A 25,071-nucleotide genomic window follows, 5' to 3' on the forward strand; every position below is an offset into this window, starting at 1 on the left:
TCAAAGAAAGGCAAATTATTAAAACAAATACAAAGGAAGAAACGATCTCCAGAAAAGTTGCCCTGGCCACAGAGGTTAAATATAACCAGTTTTCTGAAAAGCTTCAGATTTAGACCTGCAAGGTTTTAAATATATGATTAAATGCATGGAATATTTACAGAATACATTCTATTATCACAATAGTAGTTCCTTTAACAGTAAAATTCTTACAAAAGGTAGCATGAAATAAGAAATGCAAGGAACTCAGAATCAGAAAACCTTTTCAATGCTTTCTTTTGATATGTATTATATGAAAATAAGGCAAGAGTTACATTTTTATGAATTCATGCCAGAAGAACAATTCCATTTCGAGTTTCATAGTGCCAGGCAATGAACTGCAGGTTGGGACACCAGAAATTTCCCCTTCAGAATAAAACAGTTGAGTTGATAAAACATTTCTCTGCTTACCTGGAAGTGGTTTATGAGGAGGCAACTTTGGATTACTGCTTGGAGTATGAACACTGCATATCTTAATGAAACCAGCCATTAACATGATCAGGGCAATTCCCATAAGCAATACTGCCCACCAATGAGCCTAAAAACATTTAAAAAATGTTTTTTTGTATGAAGGAAAGGCATGCATGCACATGAGACATGAGTCATTAAATATGGCTCTCCTTTGCCTTTAAAAAGTCATCGAAAAGCACTGAAACATCACCTAAAAGAGCGTAACATTTTAAAGAAAAGAAGTCATCAAAGTTCTTACACACCAAAAAACCCCTTAAGATTCATTCTATTATCAGAAGAGTATCTCACAGAAGATACTTGCACTACAGTAGAGCTATATAAGCCTAAAACAATCAATAGTTTATATAACATTGACCTGGCAGCTATATGTTTCCTTATACCTCCCCCACCCAATCTATTATTAGAAAAATGAATTATCAGAAATGCTAGAGGTCAATACACTCAGCTCCTTAAAAGAAAGCAGAATATTCAAACATGAAGAGTTAAAATGGGAAAATACAGTGAGTTAAAAAATATGAACATTAACACAAAAACATAGTGGTTTGAATAGATGTATTAAGACAAAATATTTACTCAAGACACTTGTTTTCATTCCCTCCATCTGTTAAACAATTTGCTGCACTCAAGGTGCTTATAGAAAATATCAGTGAAAACAAGGACTGTTTATACTCTGAAGAATGCTGAAGTACTGCACATATATAGTGATACTTACCAGCTGTGAACACTGATTAGCAACAACATTTTATATTAGACTGGCAAGACAAAAATACTTACCACAATCCATTCTGCAATATTTTCATATAGCTCTGGATTAAATATCGCTTTCTTTAATCTAGCTAGAGGGCCATCAGCATCTACTAGCCGACATCTCATAAACACATCACAGTAGCCTTTGAAATCATTACAAGGAGATCCAGGTTGCAAAGTAATGGTTTTACGACCAAAATGTTTCTCCCACCGGTTAGACCCCGTACTTGCACAAGTACTCGGGTCCACTGCAAAGTGAATACAAATCAGATTAGTTCAAAACATTTAAAAACATATGTGCATGAATACCCTAGTGTTCAATTGTTCAAAATATTTACTTCTGAAAATTTTCAAGTTATTCTGTAAAACAAAATAGATTGAGTATTTCCTACAAAATACAAAGCAATGTCTACCCAAAAATAAGTATGAACCAAAACCATAGTATGATCTCAGGCTAACAAGAACTATAAAAAAATCCTGTCAGAAAATTCCTCAGGTATAATTCCTCAGATATATATTCCTACTGCTATATTCATGCTTACACAATCCAGACAAATCTTACTTTTTCTCATGCAGCAGACATGACACAGTTCTCTATCGTCCTTGCCATCTGAACTAGCACACGTACATTCCTCCAAGCCATACTTCTCACAGATAGAGCCAGCACATTGCTGTTTGAGACAAAAACAAGAGAACTGAAGAAATGAATTTCACTTTTAAGCAAACTGACATTAGGAAAGATATTAATTTTTAATAGCCGAAAGCATAATTGCAGAGATGCTAAAAAAAAAAAAAACAGCTTGAATTTTTTCTGAAGTTTATATAACGAAAAATGATTATAACTATCCAAATTCAATGCTTAGGCTTACTTGAGAATTTTTAAAGGTGATTTAAATTTTTTTTTAAACACTATCTTCTTTTAGGATACTCTGTAAAAGCTTCACAGCACTGGAATGCACCGTAATTCACATTCAAACATGATTACTCAAAACCGTGATTCATAAAACAAATCAAGAGCATGTCTTCAAAAATATTTTCCCTCAGAAAATAAGAATAAAAATTTTAGGGCAGGAAATATTGTGTATTCAATTACTGTGGGATGACTCTTCAAATAAACTTAAATTAAAAAATCAGTTTATTTACAAACTTGTTTCAAAATCAAGTAACTCTATACAGCCAATTCCTCTATCTTCACAGTGACTCTTAAGTTTATAATAGATTTTTAGCTAATTATTTCATTAAAAAGTGAACTGTGAAAAATGAAGAGTTAGAACAACAGGATTTACAGCTCTTTAAAAGGATGACTTCTGCTTTTTTTCCCCTTTCAAGTAAACACAGATCAACTTACAAAATATTTCCCATCCATTTTTAATAATAACTGCCATGGACTTTATAACCCAGGAAACTAATGGCAGTTCAGAGTAATTCCATATCGCTGCACGTGTGTTACGTGCATGTGGCAGGGAGGGAAGAACTGTATATTTTCATTAGGCCAAATTCAGCATGTCCCAGTAATATAACTAATTTTCTAAGGCAAGAAATTCCTTGATCAAGACTCAGGAAAAACGAGAAAATATCACTAGGAGGTAAAACATACTTTCGTATGCTTCATTTTCACAAAAACTTTAAGTGGAACCTTCTCAAATAGTAAAGCTAGCTTGACACTTGTTAGCTGCTGCTTAATATTTGTTGTACCTTCACAGTTATCTTGACAGAAATCTATAAATAAAACATTCCTATTGAAAGAAGATTATTCTTACACTGTTCTCCATTAAATATTGAAACCATATCACTTCACAATGCAGTGCCTTGCAATAAACAACTGCAGAGTTACATATAAGTGTAAAAAAAACAAACAAGCGAACAAAAAAACATACCCCATTCAGGCAAACTTGTGTACGTCTGTTGCAATCTGTGAAATTTGGTTTGGGCTCAGAGGCTGGACAGAGAGCACTGAAACCATTACACATTCCTTCTCTCGCACAGTCAGAATCATTTCGACACTTATCAGTCTTTAGTTTGAAAATACAGTCTGCAGTACAGCAAGGACCTTGACTAGGGCTAGAAATAAACAAAATATGAATATAAAGAAAAAGTGAACTTTTATGAATAAATATTCATCTTGAGACCTTCTCAGAGTAATTTATGATTTGTGCCAAGTAAAAGGTAAATTGAAAAATATTTTTCCTCCCTTGAGGTAACAAGGTTTCTGCACAGAATACCAACTTCTCCGTTCATGGCAGTAATCAAACTATCTGCAATGTATAAGAAAAATAGTACAAATGCATCTTAATTTAAGATATACAGAAAATAACAGCTTCTCAAATCTTGTATATACAAAATGTTAAATTAAAAAGTTAATGAAATTAGTTCAGGAATAACTGATGTGTTTGACAGTATCAGTTTCATTACAATCAATAAGTCAAGATTTATCTGTCACTGATGTAACATCCACAAGTATTTTTTTTCTACTTTCTGCAGAAATACCACTTACACTGTTTAAATAAATGAGAAGAGGGAAGGAGATGGGTCAGAAGAGCTTATATCAGAAATCACAGGCAGCTTACAAAGTTTTTGTGAAGGAAAGACTTTTTGAAGAAGCCATACAGCTTAGGTTTCCCCAAAACTTTTTGGCACCTACATGAAGGTATCTGAGGGTCTTATAGCAAGGCCCACCAGCATATCATCCTACTCTACCTGATGCAACCACAGGAAAACCATTTCTTTCTGAAGCTATATTCAAGTACACGTCATTATAAGTAGCAGAAGAGTGAGGGTTATAACACGTATATAACTACTTGACTAAAGCAAAGCCTCCTGGGTTCTCATTTCATATTATTCTATAACTCAACACCACTCACAACGCACTTAATGGCATTCAGTGGACATTGGAAGATCGTGCAGACCTTCTGGAGGTCATTATCTCTATTTTATAACTATGGTATGCCATAAAAATCACTCATGTCACACAGAAAAGACTTAAAGATACACAACACTATTGGATAGCTACCATCATTTTCCTAAAGTATTTAGTACTTTGACATGCAATTTATGTGACCCATTCTTACATTTGGATTTTGTTTTACAAGTCTTTGGAAACATCTTTGAACCACAAAGTTTTCTATCTCAAATAAAACTGGAAAAAGGAAATTCTAAAAGAAAAAGGATGCAGCAACTAATATTTAAGACTGTTTCAGCAGGGCTTAAAGCTAGACTATAGTCAGCTGAACATTAGATTTTTAGAAGACAGAAAAGAAAAGGTGGCAGCAGCACCTGGTGTACTCAGAAGCAGTCAGCTCCTCACTCACCAGATGCAAGATATAAAAGAAGATCTGACAAACCAATGATAAAGCAATGTAAGGCTTTCCTCCCTCCCCAGAAGAAATTACAAGAATTTGCAAGGTGAAAAAAAGGCATACAAAATTATTGTGACCACAAATTGTCCTTCTACTATGTCTACAGCATCAAATACATTTTCATAGCAGATGCTATTTCTACTTCCACTCACAGGACGACAAAGGTAATATTTTAAGGCAGGAAAGATTAATTAGAACACAACTCTGCATGTTGTATGATAAACTTGAGCTGTTTTAGACTTCAACAGTAACTTTCTCTTCATCTTTGGCTAACCAGATGTTATATTTTATGTCTGTCTCTGGAGAGGAACAAAAGCTCATGGGTGAAAAAAATCCACCTAAGTTTTCAGATGAGGTCAAAATTTAACCTCTGTGTTAAGTTATGTAACCAAAAGATAGTAGTTGACTTGTACTTCACCTTCACCTTAGCATCAAAGTCTTATAATCTTTAAAAGCTGCTCTTATAAATCGCTGTGTGTAGAACATTGCAAAGATATTAGGTGACTTAAAAACATAATTTCATCTATAGAACAAGCATAAAAAGAGAAAAACATTTGGTCATGTATAGCCTTAAATCATCTTCCAGTTAGGCAACACTGTAGAAATGGTACTAGGAAGGATCCAACTTCAGAATATCCTTCCATTATTATTTGAGAAATTAATGCTTTCTTGTACCTGTCTTAAAAACAGCATACTGGTCATGTTTTTCTGAACCATGCAGCTTTTGCAAAGACTTGCACAACAAATTTCAGACAAAGACGACCAAGCTTCAACACACTTGTCTGTGCTGAGTATTAGGATATATTAGCACAGATACAACTCAGCATCATGTAAGTTTATAAAAACACTAGAAAACAGTCATTTGACTACCAAGGGAAAGCAAGCTACAATTAGCACCAAGAATTGTATACCATACTTGTGCTGATCAACTTCTCACTCGCTGTATGAGGTATTTTAAATAAAAGTACTACAACAGAAATGTACAATACCTGCAGGATTTGCCTGGTTTTAACTTGCATTTTTTATCTTCCGATTGGTTTGCATCATAACAGCACTCATCTTTACACTGGTCGCTATATCCACAATCACACTGTTCTCCTTGTTCCACCAGTCCATTACCACAGATTGGCTGACCAGACTCTGAAAAATGACAGTACATTTTGTATAAAGCAGTACAAAGAATATGAAAATAAGAAAATATTGACTTGCAACAGCATCCAACTAGGCAAGACTGAAAATATCTGCTCAAGTCGAACTTTGTGCAGACTAGGACTCAAGTAAGTCAACTTGCACTACTTGTTCACCACCCAGTTTAGTCATTCCTACAGTTCATACAATTTAAGCTTCTGAGTAAAAGGATTCTGCTGATAACAATGGGAGTTTCTTGTGCAGATAGGAAGCCAGGAGTGATAATAGGATGAGGCTGAAGGGCACTTCTGGAGGTTGTGTAGTCCAATCTTTCACTCAGAGAAGGGTCAACTACATCAGGTTGCCCAGGGCTTTGTCTAGATGGGTTTTGAGCATCTCCAAAGATGAAAAGATTTCACAACCTTCTGAGCAACCTGCTCCAGTGTTCAACCACTCTCACAGTAAAAAGAAAAGAAAACAAACATATGTAAAAACCCAAGCCATCACATATAAATAGGACTTCCTGTATTTTAATTTGTGCCTCTTTCCTCTTGTCCTTTCACTGGACACCACTGAGCAGAGTCTGGACTGGTTTTCTTTACTCCCTCCCACCAGAAATTTACACAGACAGACACAAGCCACCCCGTTCCCAGCCTTCTCTTCTCCGGCCTGAAGTCTCAGCTCTCTCAGTGTCTCCTCACATCATATGCTGCAATCCCTTAATCATATTTGTGGCCCTTTCCTGGACTCGCTCCAGTACATCCATGTCTTTCCTGTACTGGGGAGCCCAGAACTTGACACAAAACTACAGATCTCAAACTCAATTCTTTATTTACAGAATCCTTCAGTAATTAAAAAAAAATAAATTTCTTATTAAGCTTATTATTAACAACTTTGCTGTTCTGCTTTCAGGATGGCTAAATACATACCAACAAAGCAATTATTTCTCTTTTTCTCAAGAACTTGGCTGATATTTCGAATACTACAAATAGAGAACTTGTTGTTGTTAAGTTTGTCCCCAGATGTAGCTCTTGCATACATGATAAAATTGCCATTTTCTTTCTGTCCCAAGTTCTTGGATTCTCCTGGAGTGCACTCCATTCCAGAATCATGCTGCAAAATTAAAAAAAAAAAAAATTTATATTGCAACAGCTTCTCTAATTTCTTGCTTTTTCTACATGTGAACAAGGTACTTGATTTGCTAACTTTATGAAACTTTAATTCTCACTGTCTTAATCATAAAACACCATCTTATACCGTAAGTCTTTTCAGATCATAAAAAGGAAACAGAAAAAAGTTTTACTGACAATAGCAACAAGCAACTATTTTTTCAAGTTTTAGCTTATTTAAATTCTTGGGAATATACGCCCCATATGCACGTCCCAGAAGGAAAACAGACTTGAAAAAAACTTGATATAAGAATGGCTTTATAGTCAGAAAAGGGTGAACTACTATGTGGAAGAAAAACTAAAACAGCAGTCCATCTTTTTGCTTGCTTTCAGGAAGGGGTAAAGAGAACTTTAGAATAGAGAACAAATTGGTTTCTGTCCTCCAGTGACAAGCCTAATATTCAGTATGACACACTGAAAGCTAGCATACTAGCCATGAGACTGAAACTAAATTGCAAAGATCAAGAGGAACTCCAATGCAGTTCTGATGTATCTAACTTTCCAGAAATGTAACCTATGTCTCTAAAAGTAGTAGGTAAATGTTAAAGCTAAAGATACTTGTGAGAACTGCGTAACTTACAGTTTGGTAGAACCAAATGTGTACTTTTACATATTTCCTGGACTGAAATTGTTCTTTTTTATTTCACTGTAAATTGCATCTTACAAACTAATCCAAAAGATGTTTCACTCAGTAGGACTAACTTTTTCAGTTTCACGTGCTCATATTTTCAATTATACTTGGAATGTTTGTTCCTATTGTTCCCACTCAAAGCGGTTGTATTAGGGATGTTCTCAAGGTACATGAAGTAAGCATACATATGCAAGCACCAGTTTCTAAACAACTCATTATTTCTGTTGTATCTTGATATCATATTACTTCCAACAGTAGAAAGCCTATATACTTAAGTTAGAAACAAAAAAACAGCCCCCTGCCCCACAACCCCCAACAAAAAAACCCTCCACTTTGTTCTCAAGTCCAGCAAAATCACAAAAGCCTTTTGGTTTTGGTTTGTCACAAACAAATCATACCCCTAAATGAGAGGAGAATTTTGCTCTAAAATGCCATTCTAGTTATCTTAATCCCTTTCATTCATTTTTTTGTAATCCTGTAAGTAAAAATAATTGAACAAAAAAAGGCATTCCATTTTTTCTCATTGAATAAAGTGTCATCTTAATCAATTTTGCATTGATTCTTCCTCCACTCTAGCATAAACCAAAATACATTTAAAAAATGTGTGCAACCCTAGTCTTCAATAAAAAAAACATGAAAGTTTTAGGGAATAATATTACAGTTTATTTATATGACATTGAACTAGTAGAAATAAACAATTCACAAAAATCAACTGGTGCAACAACGTTGTAAAATACTCACAGAAGGTCTTACTTCAGAAACCTGTTGTTGTTTTTTTTTTAATGATCATATTTTCCTTACTTATAAGTAGTAAAAACTCCATTCACAAATCATACCAACCATGCATTTCAAAATTATTGAAAATAACAGATCAATAGTAATACTCACAGGTGAGCCAAAGTTATGTCCAACCTCATGAGCAAAAGTGATGTGAGAAACCTTGGGAGGAACATGAGAGCCATAGTTCTGAACAGTGATTATTCCAGTGTTCAAAGATTTCTTCTTACCATCAGAATACAGTTTGCTCTTTTCACATATTCCCCCAGAGCTCCCTGCATTTAGACCAAAGTATAACAGTCACTTAAACACTGTGTACTTTTCATCTGCCAGTTAAAACAAGAAACTACTCACTGCCTCATTGGATCCTTACAGACCAGGAGTTCTTTTGTGTAATTAATAATAACCCAACTTTGAAAGTAGATTAAGTTTATCCACGCTATTGCTCTCAGCACTGAATGAATACATTCACACAAGAAATTAGCTATTTTAGAATAGCTATTAAAACAGACTTATTTGGGGCTTTCACTGCGTGCACAAGCCCTGATTTTATCATACCCACAGTACAGGACTATCAGGGTGCAACATCCAATACAGGTGTTCTCAATCTACATCCCAATTGGATTTCACCGAGTAAAAAAAAAAAAAAAAAAACACAAACAGTACAATCACAGAAAATCATCTATCACAGCAAGAACAGTTATAAAAAACGCCTAAGATTAGCTATTTAGCCTTGTCAGCAGAAGTGACTCATTTTTCCACCATACAATTTAAAGCTGAAAATGGCTTTGATGTGTGGGTTATCCAGATCCTTATTTAGAAGGTCAATAATCAAGTACATCACACTTACTGTTTGAAAAAGTTGTGAAATTATGACTTTAATTTCACCAAAGTTTTCTGTAACTGAAGTTTGTACTGAGCCACCAAGAACATTCTAAAATTCAGCTATTCTACTACTTCCAGAAGTGGTGTCAAAAAAAAAACACTCAATAAAGGCCTTTCCTTACTTTCTGGAGTAAAATTTCATTTTAATGAAATATCCCATTTAACCTTTGTCAGTATGTGCATTAAGGATGAAAATATATCAAAGCAACTTCACTTTTGCCAGTCAAATTCTTTTTTTGGAAAGAGGGTTTATGGAATATACACTCCAATTCATTCTGTGTTTGCTCATTCTATGTACTAGGCTAGACATCACAGACTCAGTTTCTTATTTACGTAGGTCACCTGTGTATTATGCTTCCTACGATTTTTCCACAGTCACTAAAATTAGTGACAATTAACATACCTACTCCACTCCAAATATTCTACTAACACTTATTTGAATATTTTACTCTCCTAAGATGAAAGGCAGACTGTCATACCACATTTCCCCACATAGCTCCAGTGCTCTTTAGCTAATGTGCTTCAGAGGAAAATACAGCAGTGGATAAAGGGAGGTTACAATTTATATCTACATCTCTCGAAGGGCTTAATGTTTGCTTTTTTTTTTTTTCCCACAAACTCTGTTTAAACTTTTAACTCTGTTAAAGCTCTTCATAATGTTCCCATAGAAGTATCCAGGCTCATGCAAAGTCTGAGATCTCTTATTTCTTCCATCAAGTGACTGCCATGTAATCAAGGATTAAGCTGTAGAACGAATGTACACTGATCATTCTGAATTTGATTTCTGTGAAGTTTCCACAACTTTGAATTTGTGCTGAATCATAATTATTTACTTGAATTTAAAGGTTAACAACTCTTAAATATACCGTTTTATAAAACTAATACATTAATGACAAACATCTCAAGATCCTGCGCACATGGAAACCATTACTTGGTTTAATTTTTTTTTTTCAGCATAACTCAAAATACACAACTAGATTGAAACTAATGAGAAGCAGTTCAAGAACAGTTACACAGTTGTTCTGGTATCTCCCAGAACAACATCTCACTGGTTTTACTTTTGGATAAAAATAAAGCAAATAGCTTCCAACACTACCTAGAAAAACTAAGGATTCTGCAGTGTTATTCTACCACAAAATGCAAGCTACATAGTTTTGAGCTCTGTTTGTATATAGCAGAAATACTTCTTTCTCTTTTGTCAATTTACTCATACCTGGCATAAATAAAAAGCTATCCAATATCACCTTTGTCTACTAAAAGAAATATGCCTTTCCTTATTCTTGAGATACTGCTCATCAGAAAGACAGCACAACTTATTGAAGTGAGATATGATATTCTGTTCCTCTTATAACAAAAATCAAAGAACATCCAGCCAAAATTGTGAAAAGTCAGCTAGAGACTGGCTTCAGCTGTGAGAGACTTTGTCTACTTGCTGTCAACTTCAAGGACAGTTTCTACTTTTCTTCTTTGTATGTGCCTACAATACTTTCTTAATCTCATAGTGCTGAAGGTTTGGATAGTTACCTGAAGGGGCTCCAACCCACGCCAGACCAAGGACTCCATCATCAAAATCACGGTCTGTAAACACATAGGCCAAGCAATAATCATCATGATTCTGTTCTGAGTTCAGTTCCAGAAACTTTTCCACACCAATGTTAGGAAATCGGAAGGGATTTGAAGAGTCCTTCTCATCTACAGTTGTGTTAATCTAAAAGTAAATTGAAACAAACTGTTACAAGTGATTCGTTTTCAATGGACTTGTAAATGCCAGCTAAGATGCTTACTGTTGTCAATACCTTATTATGTTAATAGTTAAAGATGCTGCTAAAGATTTACAAGCCAAGACATATTACAACCCCAATATTTCAAAAAACGTTCTAAAAATAAAGAATTGCATTTGTGTAATATATCCTCACTCCTTTAATCACTTTCTTTTTCCTTATCATCAGCATGCATAGGTTTGTATTTATCCTCTTAAATCATCACTTCTAGAAGGAAATTTTACCTAAATAACAGCTACCTATTTTAGAATTAAAGTCCTTGGAGAGCAATACAGTATTTGCTGGGAGTCAATACTAGTAAAACCTAAGTTGATTCTTGTAAGAGTTGACTACAACTTAACAATAACATAGCATGCCTTTGACAATACAGACTAAAACCAAATCAAATAAAGGGGGTAGGGAACTATTTGCAAAAGAGACACTCGTGTTACATACTTACTATCAGTAAATAGTAAAGCTAAACAGCCCTGAAAACGCAATAGGTCTTTTGAACAAATAGCACTTCCAAGCAAAAAGGTGAAGCTACAAGCATTGGCAGCACAACTTACTCTTATTCGTTTCACCATAAAGCTGATGTTACGGATTCCTGAGAAATCTGTTGACTGGTAAATTGTGTCAATTGCTTTAACATGGCTGGATATCTGTCAAAAACCAAAAAAGTACCCACAGTTCAAAGATCTATGCACTATGCCCAACTAATCTTAAATAACAACTGCAGTCTATACTTTTACATAAAAGATATTGTGCCGTATAACTCTAACAGGCCTTCTTAAGCAAATGCTAATGGCAAGTACTGGAAATAAATCACTTCATAACCCTAGTATTTACATTGCTACCATGCCAGCTAAAAGCAAAATCTTTTGCAGTCAAGTTAAATTTCTTTTACATATTTATATTAACTAGAAATTCAGATACTTATTTGTGATACTCATTCAATTTATTGTTACCACAATATAGTACTGCAGTTAAAACTTAATTTGAAGCTTTGTATTAAAAAATACTTTTTAGAGCTTTATTATTTCATTTCTGTTAGAAAACAAGTGTGAAAAAAAATCATTAACCTTTTCCAAGAGCATAAAAATGCTAACTCACTGAACTCCTGATTTTGGAAGGTGACTTCAGAGCTTTGGAAAATGTTTCTCAACTGAACTGCGTATGTATAGTGCAATGAACAAACACTGTAAGTCAGATTTGTAAGCATGCTAAATGTGCTACGTATATTTTCAGTCACAAATGGTCAGCAACAAATGTTTTCCAGCTAATGTTATGCTGACAAATGGAAAGCATCTGCCTTAAGTTACTGCTGCTTTCCTGACCTTCCACTATAGCAGACTCTAGAGGTATGGAAAACTCTGTGTTATGAACTCATAGTATTTTGTGCTAAAATTTCAAATGAAAGAGTACGGGAGTGTTAACAGAAAGGCTGGGCAGGTTGTCAAACAGAACAAAAGTCTTCAGGAAGCATGTGTCTGAGTAAGAACTGAGAGAAGAAAAATCAGTCAAGTCTTACTCAGAAGTGTTCAACAAACTACAGCTGTGATTATTAGCTAAAGGAAGCATAAACGCCCAGGACCTTTTTAATGGCATATCACATCCTTTTAGTGAAATAGGAAAAGCTGCTTCAATAGTGCCAGGATCACTGTAACAAATGAAGCAATTCATTCTAAGCTAAATAAACAATAATATACACAATTGAATTAAATCTGTCAGAAATAAAGTAAAAGCAGATTATTTAAACAGAGGGCTTGGAAATACCTGTGCAATTACAGCTTCCCTTGTTCCATAGTGCTTATAGAAGAGATGATCAGTCTGAATATAGAGCTGACAAGTATTTTTTTTCAGCCTGAGTGGCACGCTTTTTTCTTAAAAGCTGTGGACCATCGCTGTTAGGTTCTTCAAAAGGCTTCTACATATACACAAGAAACAAATATATTAGTTTTGCATGTCTACATACTGAACTAGATTATCTAAAAATAGCAATAGATTTTTCTAAACACACTCAAATAATATAAACAGATTTTCATTATTTTTTTAGACATATAAAGTTTCATGAAACTTGAATTAAACTAAGTCTATTATAGCCAGTCTTCAAATATGCCATCTATTTTTAATGATACCTCAGCCAAACCTTCCGTGCATTTCATGTTTTTTATTACAAAAGGCAATCAATGTGAAATAGATTTTTTCGTCCATGCAATCTTTGGAATTTTTCTTCCTCATAATCCTTTTCAAAAATGAAAGGTTTGTAGGTTAAAAAACAGCGCTGTGGGATTTAAATGCATCCTCCCTAACACAGGTTACTTCATACTGTGATTACCTTAGTCAGCTACCTCAGCAAACAGTGATACTTAAACACTTCAGCATAGAACAAAAGGTACACCTAACATTAAGTTAATATAATTCTCATTATTTACAGCAGTATCTTCTAATAGTTTCGCATTATGACATTCATTGGTTGATAGCGCACACACTCTTCATAAAATTTTTTGGGAAAGTATGTTATCAGTACCAACAATGAACTGAGTAATACTGTGGATAATCTCTGAAGTTACAATATAAATATGGTAAGCTACTGATGCTATTTTATTAACTGTAGCGTGTCTTTTTGTTGGCATATACTTAACACCACAAAATGATGCCAAAAGTTCAAATAGTTCATAACAGACCTAAAACTAAGATGAACTCAATTTGGAAAGTGCTGAAAAATATCTAATGTCATGACAAGTGGTGCAACTCTGAAGACAAAAAAAAAAAAAAAGCAGGAATCTGAACAGATAAGCAAGTCCCTTCCATAGACAACTTACTTCCTCTCACAGGCAATTTGTAGTATGCCCTTCCATCTTTCAACATTGCTAGTAAGACCCTCGCACTCATATTGGCTTCATTTACCACTGAAAACACTCAGATATTACATGAGTGTCACACTAACAGATCTTGAAAATCTGACAGTTAGTGCTTTTCAAGGACCAATATACTACTTAGAGACCAAGGGAACTTGAAACTCTTCCTTCTCCACTGCAATAAAGTATATTCCTTATCTCAAGCTTACTTAAAAATTCATCTGAAGTTCCATCTAAAAATTTGAGACCATGTAGGATTCATCAAGACTATGAGCTAGCGTATCTAAGCTGTAGAAGCAAAGGGAAAAAAAATAGAAAAAATATTTTAAGAAATAACTAGCAATAATTTAGGTTATTGTCTCTCACAAAGTAGAGGGATGATTGATCAAAAGTGAAAAAGAAAACATACAAGAAACAGGCAGTTATTACACTAATTTCTAATCAACGTAATGCATTATAGCTTGGTTTTGTACCTCTGTTGTTGGTTCTTCTATACCAGTCATCTGGTACTTCTGCATTCTTTCAAATACTGAATGATCTGCACAACCTCCTTGTGGTCCATATTTATGAGGATATTCTAAAAAGAGGAAAGCCATGCTGAGGTTTTAAATTCAAATGTGTAAACGTTAATTCTATATTAAATATAGCTTTATCTCTGCAACTTTCTCAGTTTGTGTCCAATATTGCTCATGTAGTTTTTGAAGGAAGCATTTTCAGATTCAAGCAGCTGTCTTTCCACTCACCATTTCTACTAAGATACATTCTTAGCTTAATATGCCAAAATTGCGATGACTGCTTTTTAAAGTTGTTTTCTTACAACTAGCAAAAGAAATTAGGAAGTGAGCAACATATAATGTAAGAAGGAGAGTTGTTATCTAGGCATCTTTACAGATTATCTTGAACTAATAGCAACATTAAAAAAAACTGAACTCACAGTGACAATTTGAGATCAATTACATCAAAGACAACTTGGATAAGAGATAGCTTGGATATTTGTTAAACTAAAACTATGAAATCTTGCTAACATTCTTATAGGATTCTATTACTTTAATTAATTCATCTTTCACAATTGTTTGTATTGTTAATGGCATGTTAACTGCCAATGCATTAGAACTGAAATTCAAATGATCCTTGGTTTCAAACTCAACTCTACTACTCTCAAACTCTTATCAGTTTGTTAACAATTTTGTTGACAAGGTGAATGCATGATTTCTATTCTGGAAAGTAAATGGCACAGGTTTCCATTTTGGAAAGTAAACAATAGTAATAGAGAAGAGTGTGTGCATGTACGTGTGTTGTTAAAAATTACAGAATTAGAGATTACAAAAATTGAAAACATAGGCAAACTAAAATGAGGCTGAAAAAGAAACATTTTCATCACCTCTTTAGTATAGCTCGTTGTTTAAATTTTAATAGCAAAACAGTAGTATTATCTGGGTACACATCAAAGTTAAATAAGCTGGAAATTTAAACTAGCTCACTGAGAAGATTTTACAACTGGTTACTTACCCAGGGCAATTCTTTCAGTACTTGCCAATGCAGACCTCATCGCACACGTTAATGTGCTTAAGAAACACAGGTTTATCAACTTTGAATGTCAGTACCTACTAAAGATCTGTAAGCACACTGTACTTGCAGAAACTCCTTCCAGAGGTGAGAACTACCGAAGGGAAGAGATCTTGCCCCTTCAGTTTCTCTACAGACTGGAACCCATCATAAATTGGTGCCCCAGTAACAAATAATAGAGGAAAGATTATGGGATGGTGATCCACATATACTAATACTTACAGAGGCAGTTTCTGTAGGGCAAACTCTTTTTACCATCAGCACAACAGGGTGCAGGTTTTATCAAAAATGCATAAACTTTACCAAGATGCCTTTTTGTTGTTGTTGTTGTTGTAAGTGCAAAGATCCAAAATCAGAGAGTAAATAGAACCATAGAATCGTTAAGGTTGGAAAAGACCTCCAAGAACATCTGGTCCAACCGTCCCCCTACCACCAATATCCCCCACTAAACCATCCCTAAGCACCAGGTCCAACCTTTCCTTGAACACCTCCTGGGACGGTGACTCCACCACTTCCCTGGGCAACCCATTCCAATGCCTAAACACTCTGAGAAGAAATTTCTCGTGATTTCCAACCTGAACCTCTCCTGGTGCAACTTGAGGCCATTCCCTCTAGTCCTATCACTAGTCATCTGTGAGAAGAGGCTGACCCCCAGCTCACCACAACCTCCTTTCAGGAAGATAGAACAGGCTTGTAGCAGTACAACTCTAAAGCCTAAGAGCTGGATCTTGAGAAGCTGATCTCCACATTATATGTATTTCAGGGGATTTTCCTAGGAAGTATATCTAGGTTGGTTCTGTGGAGTCAAACCCCACTAGCCATTACAGCACAGTACACGCACTGTTGTGTTATGTATTCTGGTTCAGCTTCATCTGAAAGTTGCCTTTAATTATCTTTGATTCCCATATATGTTTCCTGCATTCATACTATATGATATTGCTAAACTATCTCAATATACAAGCCCAACTTGTTTCAGATGTTCTCCCTAGATCATCAAGCTCTGAATTTCAAATTTCAATAATTAAAAGCTGGGGAAAATTAAATAGCAATAGGAATTAAAATATTGTATCCTTGGCATGCAGCCTTGGAGCTCTGAAAAAAGGCATTCCATACGAGTTTATGGTTCAAAATACCAACTAACAGTACAACAATATCCAGCTGAAACAATGATAAGCTTAAAAGGACAAATAAATCAACAATTAAAGTAGCGTTCCAACCTTCCTTCTTCCCAACCATATATATTTACAAACGTTTAAATAAGCCATATATTTTTTTATAACGAGTTAAAGATATATTAGGCCAATTTAAACATAGTTAACATTTTTTCAAATTGGATCCTTTACTAGCTACAAAATATTTTACTGTGATTGTAAACTTTGCATAGTAGGAAAGAACCTCTTAATAATCAAGCTTCTCTGCAAAGAAAATCTCAGCTTAAAGAGTAATTGAAAGCTTACAGTTGCATGCAAAGAGTTACTCATTATCTCACTAGCAAATTAATTTTATCTATGATAACAATATCCAAGTACAGTATTGTACTTCAAAGTGTATTTTAAGTCTGAACTTTATAGAAGCTACTCTAACATGAAACAAAATCACTTTCTTCAGTCAACTTTCTTTTTTTCTTTTTCACTAGTGTTTGCTAATGAGATTATTAGCAAAATCTTGATTTTGCACAGAAGATAAATTTGTTTGGGTTCTATTAAGGATTCTAGTTTAAATTAAAAGAAAAAAAATAATCCTCAGAGGTAACTCTAGTGTGCATTAATTAGTATTTGGAAAAAAAAATCCTAGACTTATGAAAGAACTAGTATTGTCCTTTCACTGTTTCATGCATGTGTTCATGAGTTGTAGTTATTAAAATCATGTAAATTTATTTAATGATTTTCTGTATATTTGTTTCCCATATTTCAATTTTTAACACACAAATACCATTTTTGAACAGTTGTCTCATCACATTCCTCCCAATATGGCTAGCCCTAGCACAGTGCCAGAGGAATGAAGAGACAAAAATGCTCATATTACAAGCCACTTCATCCCTTCACCAATTTGATTAACAAGCTGGTGTAATATTGGCTTTGCTACAACCAAGATTGAACAAACAGCACTGCCCAGTCACTACCTTCTGCACTTTGTGGTACCCTGGCTACCATCACTATACTGGAATTATTAAGTGCAAAGGATTATAGATGCAACTCTTCCCTTCTCCATTTCCATTGTAGAACAATTCTACTTTATTTAATCTAACTGTGATTCTCATTGCCTGCTTTCACATCACTATTTATCCCTGTGACAAAGGCACGTTATACAAGGGCAGGAGTTAGAAGCTAATGGACAATACTGTCTCACCTTCAGCACACTTCATCTGTGTAAAGCCACCATAGCTTCAAAGCAATTGCAAGCGGCAACTGCAGGAATCTGCAGAAAGTAACTGGAAACATGACTGCACAGCATATTTTGCACCAGCACAAAACGCCATTTTATGTTATCACCACACTTCTATTCATTCTCTGGCATGATGACAATTGACAGTACAGTACTAGAAAAAAATGCTGTCAATGTATTACACAAAATAAGCAGTCTTACCTCTGCATCTTTTTTCCCAAAGAGGTTAGGAAATCCCTTAATACATTTCTAAAATTGACTAACTGCAATTCAAGCAAATATTTATCACCTCAAAAAGTAGTAATTTGGTAAGAAACACTCTAAGTGTATGACCATTAAAATTGTACATTAAACAGTCTGCAACAACAATTGCCAACATCTAGCATATGCTGGGAAAAACAAATCCCAAGGACAGATTTGAATACACTCCACTAAAAACAGGAGGCAGGTAATAGTGGGTAGTACGGCTTGGGAGCACGCCTTGTTTACAAAGAAAGTTACACACAAAGCTTTCTTTTGTTAAATAATAAATTACCCCTGAACTGTGAAGGCACTGTTCCCTGTTCATCTTCCAAGATCTATTTCCACCATCCCCTGCAGCAGTTCCATTGCTGAAGCTAGACAGGAGTTACATGGTGTCAGATGACTTGGACAACTTTGCCCCCCATCGCAGCAGTCTGATCCACGTTCCTGTGATGCTTTTAAATGCTTTGAGAGGTACAACCTTCTGCTGGCTCTTTGGCATCACGAGCTTCTTGGCTTATACCTACCACAACCCCATGAACCGATCACAAGAACACATGTGCTTTTACCATCAAAATGGCTGCTTACGGTCAATGTTAAATTGAAAAACACTAGACGCCTACTTTCCACCACAGCCTATAAAAGAAGAATTTAATTACAGGATCAATTCTCTAACTAGGAAAAATCCTCAGGTAAAATAAATACTTGATTTCTCTATTGTTGAAAGTTTCTGTTTTCCCATTTCCATTTTGGTACAATCTGGCATGATGTTAAAATAAAAGTAGTAACAGTGATTAAAAAACAACAAAATCTTTTTAATTTCATTCTTATCTTATTCTAGGTAGATAGCAGAGAGGTATAAGTTATTAATGATATATACAACTCACTCAAATGAAATAAAAGAATTTTTATCCTTTAAATACCTTTGGCAGGTATCCTTTACACCTGACAAAAGGAAAAAATGTGATGAAGAATCTTTGTCAGCAAATAGTATAATCTCTTAAGTATTTAGGTTAACTATGTAATGGATACTAGCTTTAGGCAGCAGGGGCAAGGACATGACAAGGTTCCACTGAAAATAACAAAGATTCAGTCCTTCAACAGCCATGGAGATCTGGCCAATACTACCAAAAGCAACAGTGTCAGAACAAAATCCAAATTTAAGTAGATAGAATTAAAACTGTATTAATTTTTTTTGTGTTGTTTTTATTATTATTATAGGCCGTTTGTCATACTGTGCTCCTGTGACAAGTGCCAAGTAGACCTTCATTACAATATTGGCAATGACCCTACGAAAAAAAACAAGAAATCAAGTTCTCAAATCATAAATAGTCTGTAATCCTCACTCAGTTCAATCAGCAGATACTGCTTTGCGAAACTACAAAATCCTTTACTTTTCAGTTGTAGAGTTCTTCCCAGACCACAGAGAATTAAACAACCACTTTCATTTCCTTGAAATTCTGAACAGGATTTTCCTGTCTACTATTGATCTGAGGAAATATGCAACTGATTTTGTATTTTACTGTATGAACTCGGGGATACACTTGCAGCATACAGGATTTAAATACAGTAAATACAGCTCCAGTGAAATCTTAACCCTTAAAAGAAAATAGCTTCCAAAACATTTTAATGAAAATAGTAGTTTACATCTCTCTTGCACTAAATTATAAAATTGTTTGATCGGGAGTGGCTTAGAAACTAAAATCATTCAACTTGTGTTTCAAGTTGTGAATAGAAGGCTGCCTTCCACTGGTCACCACATCTACTGTAACACAGACAAAAGCAGCCTTACAAAGTTGACAATATAATCCCCATTTACAAAAAACACTTTTGTTTAAATACTGAAAAAGACCTCATTGAGATGCTAATCATATGTTGCATTGTGATATCTGAAAGGCACTAAAAAGCATATTGTTTCAAAAGGCAGATATGTGAGTGACCAAAAAATATACCAAATTAAAGCAAAGATTTCTCCTCCCCCAGTCTCTCCTAAATTAGCTATGTGAGCATTCTTGTTGCCTTTGTCTTGTGTAAGATACTACAAGTTTGCCTCTATTTCACAAGAATTAGCTTAAGTTAATACAGTAACAGATTAGGGTTTGCTTTATTTTTAAAGCTACTGTAAAGCCTACTTTATTTTTTTTTTTTTAATTTGGAAATGCAGTTCAATTCAAAAATAGCTCTAAGGAGGTGCAAAAAAATTAATCTCAAAAGCACTATTAAGAAAGCAACAGAAGCAGTTGTATACTTCAGGTATTTCAGACCACAGAAATCATAGAAGCATCTAGGATACCAATGAAAAAAGCATTTAACTGTACAATCATCAGGCATGCACATCAGACTCTGCCTTGTAAACAACAGGAGTGGTGCATTTTCAAATAGTGCTGCTTGGAATTAGCTTCAGGATGGGCTATTTTCAACCATGCTGAACAAGCTCCAATGCTCACTCATTTCCAAATCACTCATTTGGTGATTTGGAAGCCGTATTTTACTGTTGCTTAGATGTGGCTCTCTGGAAAAGATTGAGACTATCCTCTCTGATAATCTGATTTTGTTTCTAGCTGATGACTGATGCACTAGATTCAAGAGCAAAAACAGTGTAAGCCAACATACTACCATGTAAATAAATAATTGAATATACATCCTACTCCTATTAAGTTTAATAGGACATTACTATGAACCAAGTTCATTGTTAGCTTTATCCAGCTCTCAAGTGATCAATTTACTCCTACAACAGAGATTGCTTCTACAAGACAGCAATACTAATTTTCATAAAATCAAATCATTTGGTCCTTTAAGGTATAGTTTGATTTATTTCATTAGTTGATTTCAGTGAAGAGTATTTTTAGTCCCCCTATTGTTTACAGCACAAGGAACAGGGACAGATAATCTTCCTGCTTGCCTTGCTCCTTGGAAACAGGGAAAATCTCTTATGTCCCTTTAATTCCCCCCTCCCATTTCTACAACAAGGTTAATAAAAACTCCTGTGAAGCAGATAAGGACTTATTTACAGAAAGTGCTATGTAAGTGGTAGTCCAGTATTCCCATTATCAGGCAGTGAATTGAATTTTTCCAGTTATACTGAAAGAATTCAGAAGCATGTGCAAATTATTTACAGATAGCTTGTTATAAAACTGTATCTTACAGTTTCAGTACAGGATTTTGTAGTTTTTTACTACTTTTCCCAACTACTCTTTTCATGTTACCGCAGAGAACCATGCAATAATCCAAGAACTGTTCTTGCCTGTTCAACAGTTGCCTTGTTCCAGCAAGGCAAAAGACCTCCTCAGACTTCCACCTGCAATGCTCTGTAAAGCCGAAAATTAAATTCATTTTGCAACTTCTGAGAGCCAAAATCAGTAAGTGAAACACTACCCTATGAGGTTACTTCATTCTCAAATATGGGTCTTGTAAGTAGCAGGAAGATGCACATTTAAGCAGTCAGAGAACAAGTGCCACTCACAACGTACATATGACTCAGTAACTGCATTAATTCAGAAGCTCTTTGAAATCATGCAAGTTGTATTTGTTTGTATTTCTGTCAGCTGAAGACTGATCATATATAAAAAGGCAGGCAGACAGCAGAACTGATGCATCAGTTCTGAAGACATAAAAGTTCTCTATGGTACTTCACTGTCCTTCTGGACGTTTACATCCAAAGCTAGACTTCTGAGGCTATACTCTTCAAGTAGTATTCCCTGTAGACTTAAGACAGAACTCCCATCACAGCTGTTTAAAACAGGACATACTGGGTGCCACCACATCTTTTAACAAGCTATCTGAAGACCGTTGTGACCTATACATGCAGGTGAAGCTTTCATTTTCCACAAACACCACCGTTACTAGTTGTTGGTAAGTGCATAGGGTCTTGAACTTTAATTACACTTTATTTTACAGATCACAGGAAAGATCAGTCAGACTAGGGAGTGTTAAGAAGGCATTTTTCTAAAGAAATGTGTGTCTACTGAGCAGAAAATACACTGCTTATACGCTAAGGATTGCTTAAAATGACAGAATAAGGAAAACTCAATTGGTTTTGCCCTAAATCTTTTTCACACCATAAGTTTTAATCACATTAGGACAGCACAATTCACATTGTCACATGCAAACCAAAGTCTCACTTGATGCTTATAAATAGCTTACAGTTTTTGACATTTAATAACAAAAATATTTCATCTGTAGCACAAAATGGAAGTACTCACTGATATCATCTTCATGATAGATGACAGAGTGGAATGGTAAAGTTTTGTCCTTAATGTATCTCTCTGCTGGCTCAATATAAAAGGTCCCACTATGAGTTTGGATGAACCCTTCAAATCTTCCATCAATAACAGATCCATGGCTAAGACTCCCTTGCTCACCTGTTAAGGAAAAAAGGTACTTTTTTAATACCTTCCTAAAAGCCTTCAGTCCTGTGCAAACTTCAAGAATACACTCTACACAAGGTGTTAATCAGACAATGCTAAGGCATGATAGTTGCATAATTATCTTAATAGTGCAGCAGTTTCCAACTGCTAAAAACCTATTAATTATACAGTAGTAAGATTCTATGTAATAGCAGTAAAACATTCTTGCAGCAAATTTGTGCCTGAACTCTGAAGACTAAGAATATTCAACAGTAAGACATGGTTGCCCAAAATCATAGTTCTTAAGTTGGATAGCTTCCAAAGCCTTCAGCACAAATCAGATACATACTTGACAGACTTACAAAGCATACAATGAAGAATTCAACTCCATATTCCAGAATTGTCATGTATACAGCATTAAATCTTATAATCAAGTGCTGTCATTATGCACCTATTCATACAATTATTAAAAAAAATCATTGAGTGTATATTGAATTCTGAAAGCTTTCTGAGGAAGATTTCCCGATATGCAAGACACCCATGTTTCTCTTCAGGCATAACCCTCTAGAAACTGTAGCTAGGTTTAAATGTGGGATGAAATGATTATGTGTTTGAAACATTTACAATCTGGATAAGTACAACTGTCTGCTACAATATGCAACATCCCCAGAAGCCTTCTCCATAAAAAGCATTGAAGATTACTGAAAAACGTTTATACACTTCTCCATTGAGGAGGGTTCAGAATCACACTATCGAATTATCAAAACTGTACTTCCAACTCCCATACCTCAAAAGCCATCTGACCTACTTAAGTCAACAAGCACGTTGGTCTACCTAGATGCATATTAAGCACTGTGTATACTTTTTTTTCCCCAGTTCAAAACTGTCACTTTAAGACTGCAGGACATTACTAACAGAGATCTTCAGGAGCCAGTTAGATTTCTTTCAGATCTGAGACAGACTGTATAGAGGGACAGAGCAAGTCTTAATCCTCCTCTTCATCTACTTTTAATTCCTTCATTCTCCTTCCTTTTTAATCAATTTTCTTTTATATTTACTGAAATAACAGAAATCAGGTATTTTACCCTTAATGGTGGCAGCTCTATAGTCGTTCAATTTCTTTAAACTAAGAACAGTATCTGATTTTACTTTTTTTTTGTTTAAATGCAGACAGCTTTTTCTTTTTTTAATGCATCAGACTTCTATAAAGAATAAGTTCATAAACTGAGTTGAGCCTCAAGTTTCATGGATGTACAAGAAATACCAAGTAAAAAAATCATTTAACTATCACTCATTTGAGAATAAAAGCAGGGGGAATTTCATTTAGATGCATTATTAAAGTTTAACAATGAAGGCAACCTAATCACATAGATATTCACTTCCTGCATGTACTTTTAAAAACTCCTGTTTTAAAATGACTGCACTTTAATCCATTTTAAAGTGTAGTACTTACCATAAATGTGTCCAGTGTAAATATGGGAGGTATCATAATCAATTACTTGATTTGATGTTTCTACTTTAAAATCCTCACTAAAAAGAGATGTATCTCTCTTCATTCGAAGGTTGAAGTGCCTGAAGTGAATAAAAACAGATGGTAAACTGGCTTTGAGCTTCAGTTACAAAAGCACTCAGTGAAGTACTTCTGACCAACACTGCCATGCAAACAATTTGCAAAATTGTAAAATTTACCTATAGAAAATGTTTATACTGTCCGAGAATTTGACCATAGCCTAGAAAGATTTCCTTAAGCAAGACTATTTAGATGCTTTTGATACAAGAAGCTAAATCTACAAGATTTAAGCCAGAACATAGGGTTAGACCTAAGTGCATACATCTAAAATGCTGACTCTGAGTTGTTCCCACTCCTCTAGAAGATGCAGATTTAACTATAGGAAAAATCAATTATTTCTGTGAGACAGATGAGAAGCAGAATAAATAAGAACCACTATCAGCTTATTTTACTTTCTTTGCCAAAATTTAAGTATAATGTAAATGAAATGTGGGTAAGCTAATTACTGTATCACCTGAAACTGAAACATTTGTATTGAAGCAAATACTAAAACTGGTAGAGTTATGTGCGTAACTATGTAAACAACTCCACTCTTTTAATTACCTTGTCCAAATTACAACACTAAGTTCTTTGACAGAACTCCTACTGCTAGTCTTTGTATGAAACATATGACATTCTTATCTTTGTAAGAAAACAGAAGTTTGATTCAGTAGAGTCACGTATCATAACTTGAGTGTTATACATGAATTCACAGAATGTTAGGGATTGGAAGGGACCTTGAAAGATCATCTAGTCTAATCCCCCTGCTGGAGCAGGAACACCTAGATGAATTCATACCTGTGACATCCATTATTTCAGCATTTCATTCGTTATTTTCCTAAATTCTGTATCAATACATTGTTCAAATACAGATCAGTGAACTTCTATTCTTGATTTTCTTAGATTTGCACAATCTTGAATTTGAAGGAATATTATAGTTATGTCACTAATTTGTTACATCAAGAGTAGCCTTGGTAAGTTGACTAGCTCTGTGTCAGAGTATTCATCCAAAAGGGCACGACCAGTCTCTCAGTACACACTGTATACTAATGACGGAGCTGACTTTCCACAGGGAAAGCTTATGTCCATTTGTACTAACAGAAGAATAACCAAAAAAATTAAGGACCACAGTGTAAAGTCAATTAGATACACTAGGAAGTA

At 34.8% G+C, this 25,071-nt stretch overlaps 1 protein-coding gene across 1 annotated transcript in view; it reads right to left on the minus strand.

The window, feature by feature from the left end:
• Positions 1-25,071, minus strand: part of ADAM10 (ADAM metallopeptidase domain 10) — a 49,511-nt gene that overhangs the window by 2,250 nt on the left and 22,190 nt on the right. Inside the window, 14 exon segments of the mRNA XM_040569613.1 lie at positions 448-574; positions 1,282-1,502; positions 1,817-1,925; positions 3,132-3,315; positions 5,600-5,750; positions 6,668-6,851; positions 8,427-8,590; positions 10,725-10,908; positions 11,530-11,622; positions 12,737-12,817; positions 12,819-12,887; positions 14,295-14,398; positions 22,218-22,376; positions 23,815-23,933. Coding sequence (XP_040425547.1) covers positions 448-574; positions 1,282-1,502; positions 1,817-1,925; positions 3,132-3,315; positions 5,600-5,750; positions 6,668-6,851; positions 8,427-8,590; positions 10,725-10,908; positions 11,530-11,622; positions 12,737-12,817; positions 12,819-12,887; positions 14,295-14,398; positions 22,218-22,376; positions 23,815-23,933 — 1,949 coding nt within the window.

This window comes from Cygnus olor, chromosome 11 (genome assembly GCF_009769625.2).
Source record: "Cygnus olor isolate bCygOlo1 chromosome 11, bCygOlo1.pri.v2, whole genome shotgun sequence".
Classification (NCBI taxonomy): Eukaryota; Metazoa; Chordata; class Aves; order Anseriformes; family Anatidae; genus Cygnus; species Cygnus olor.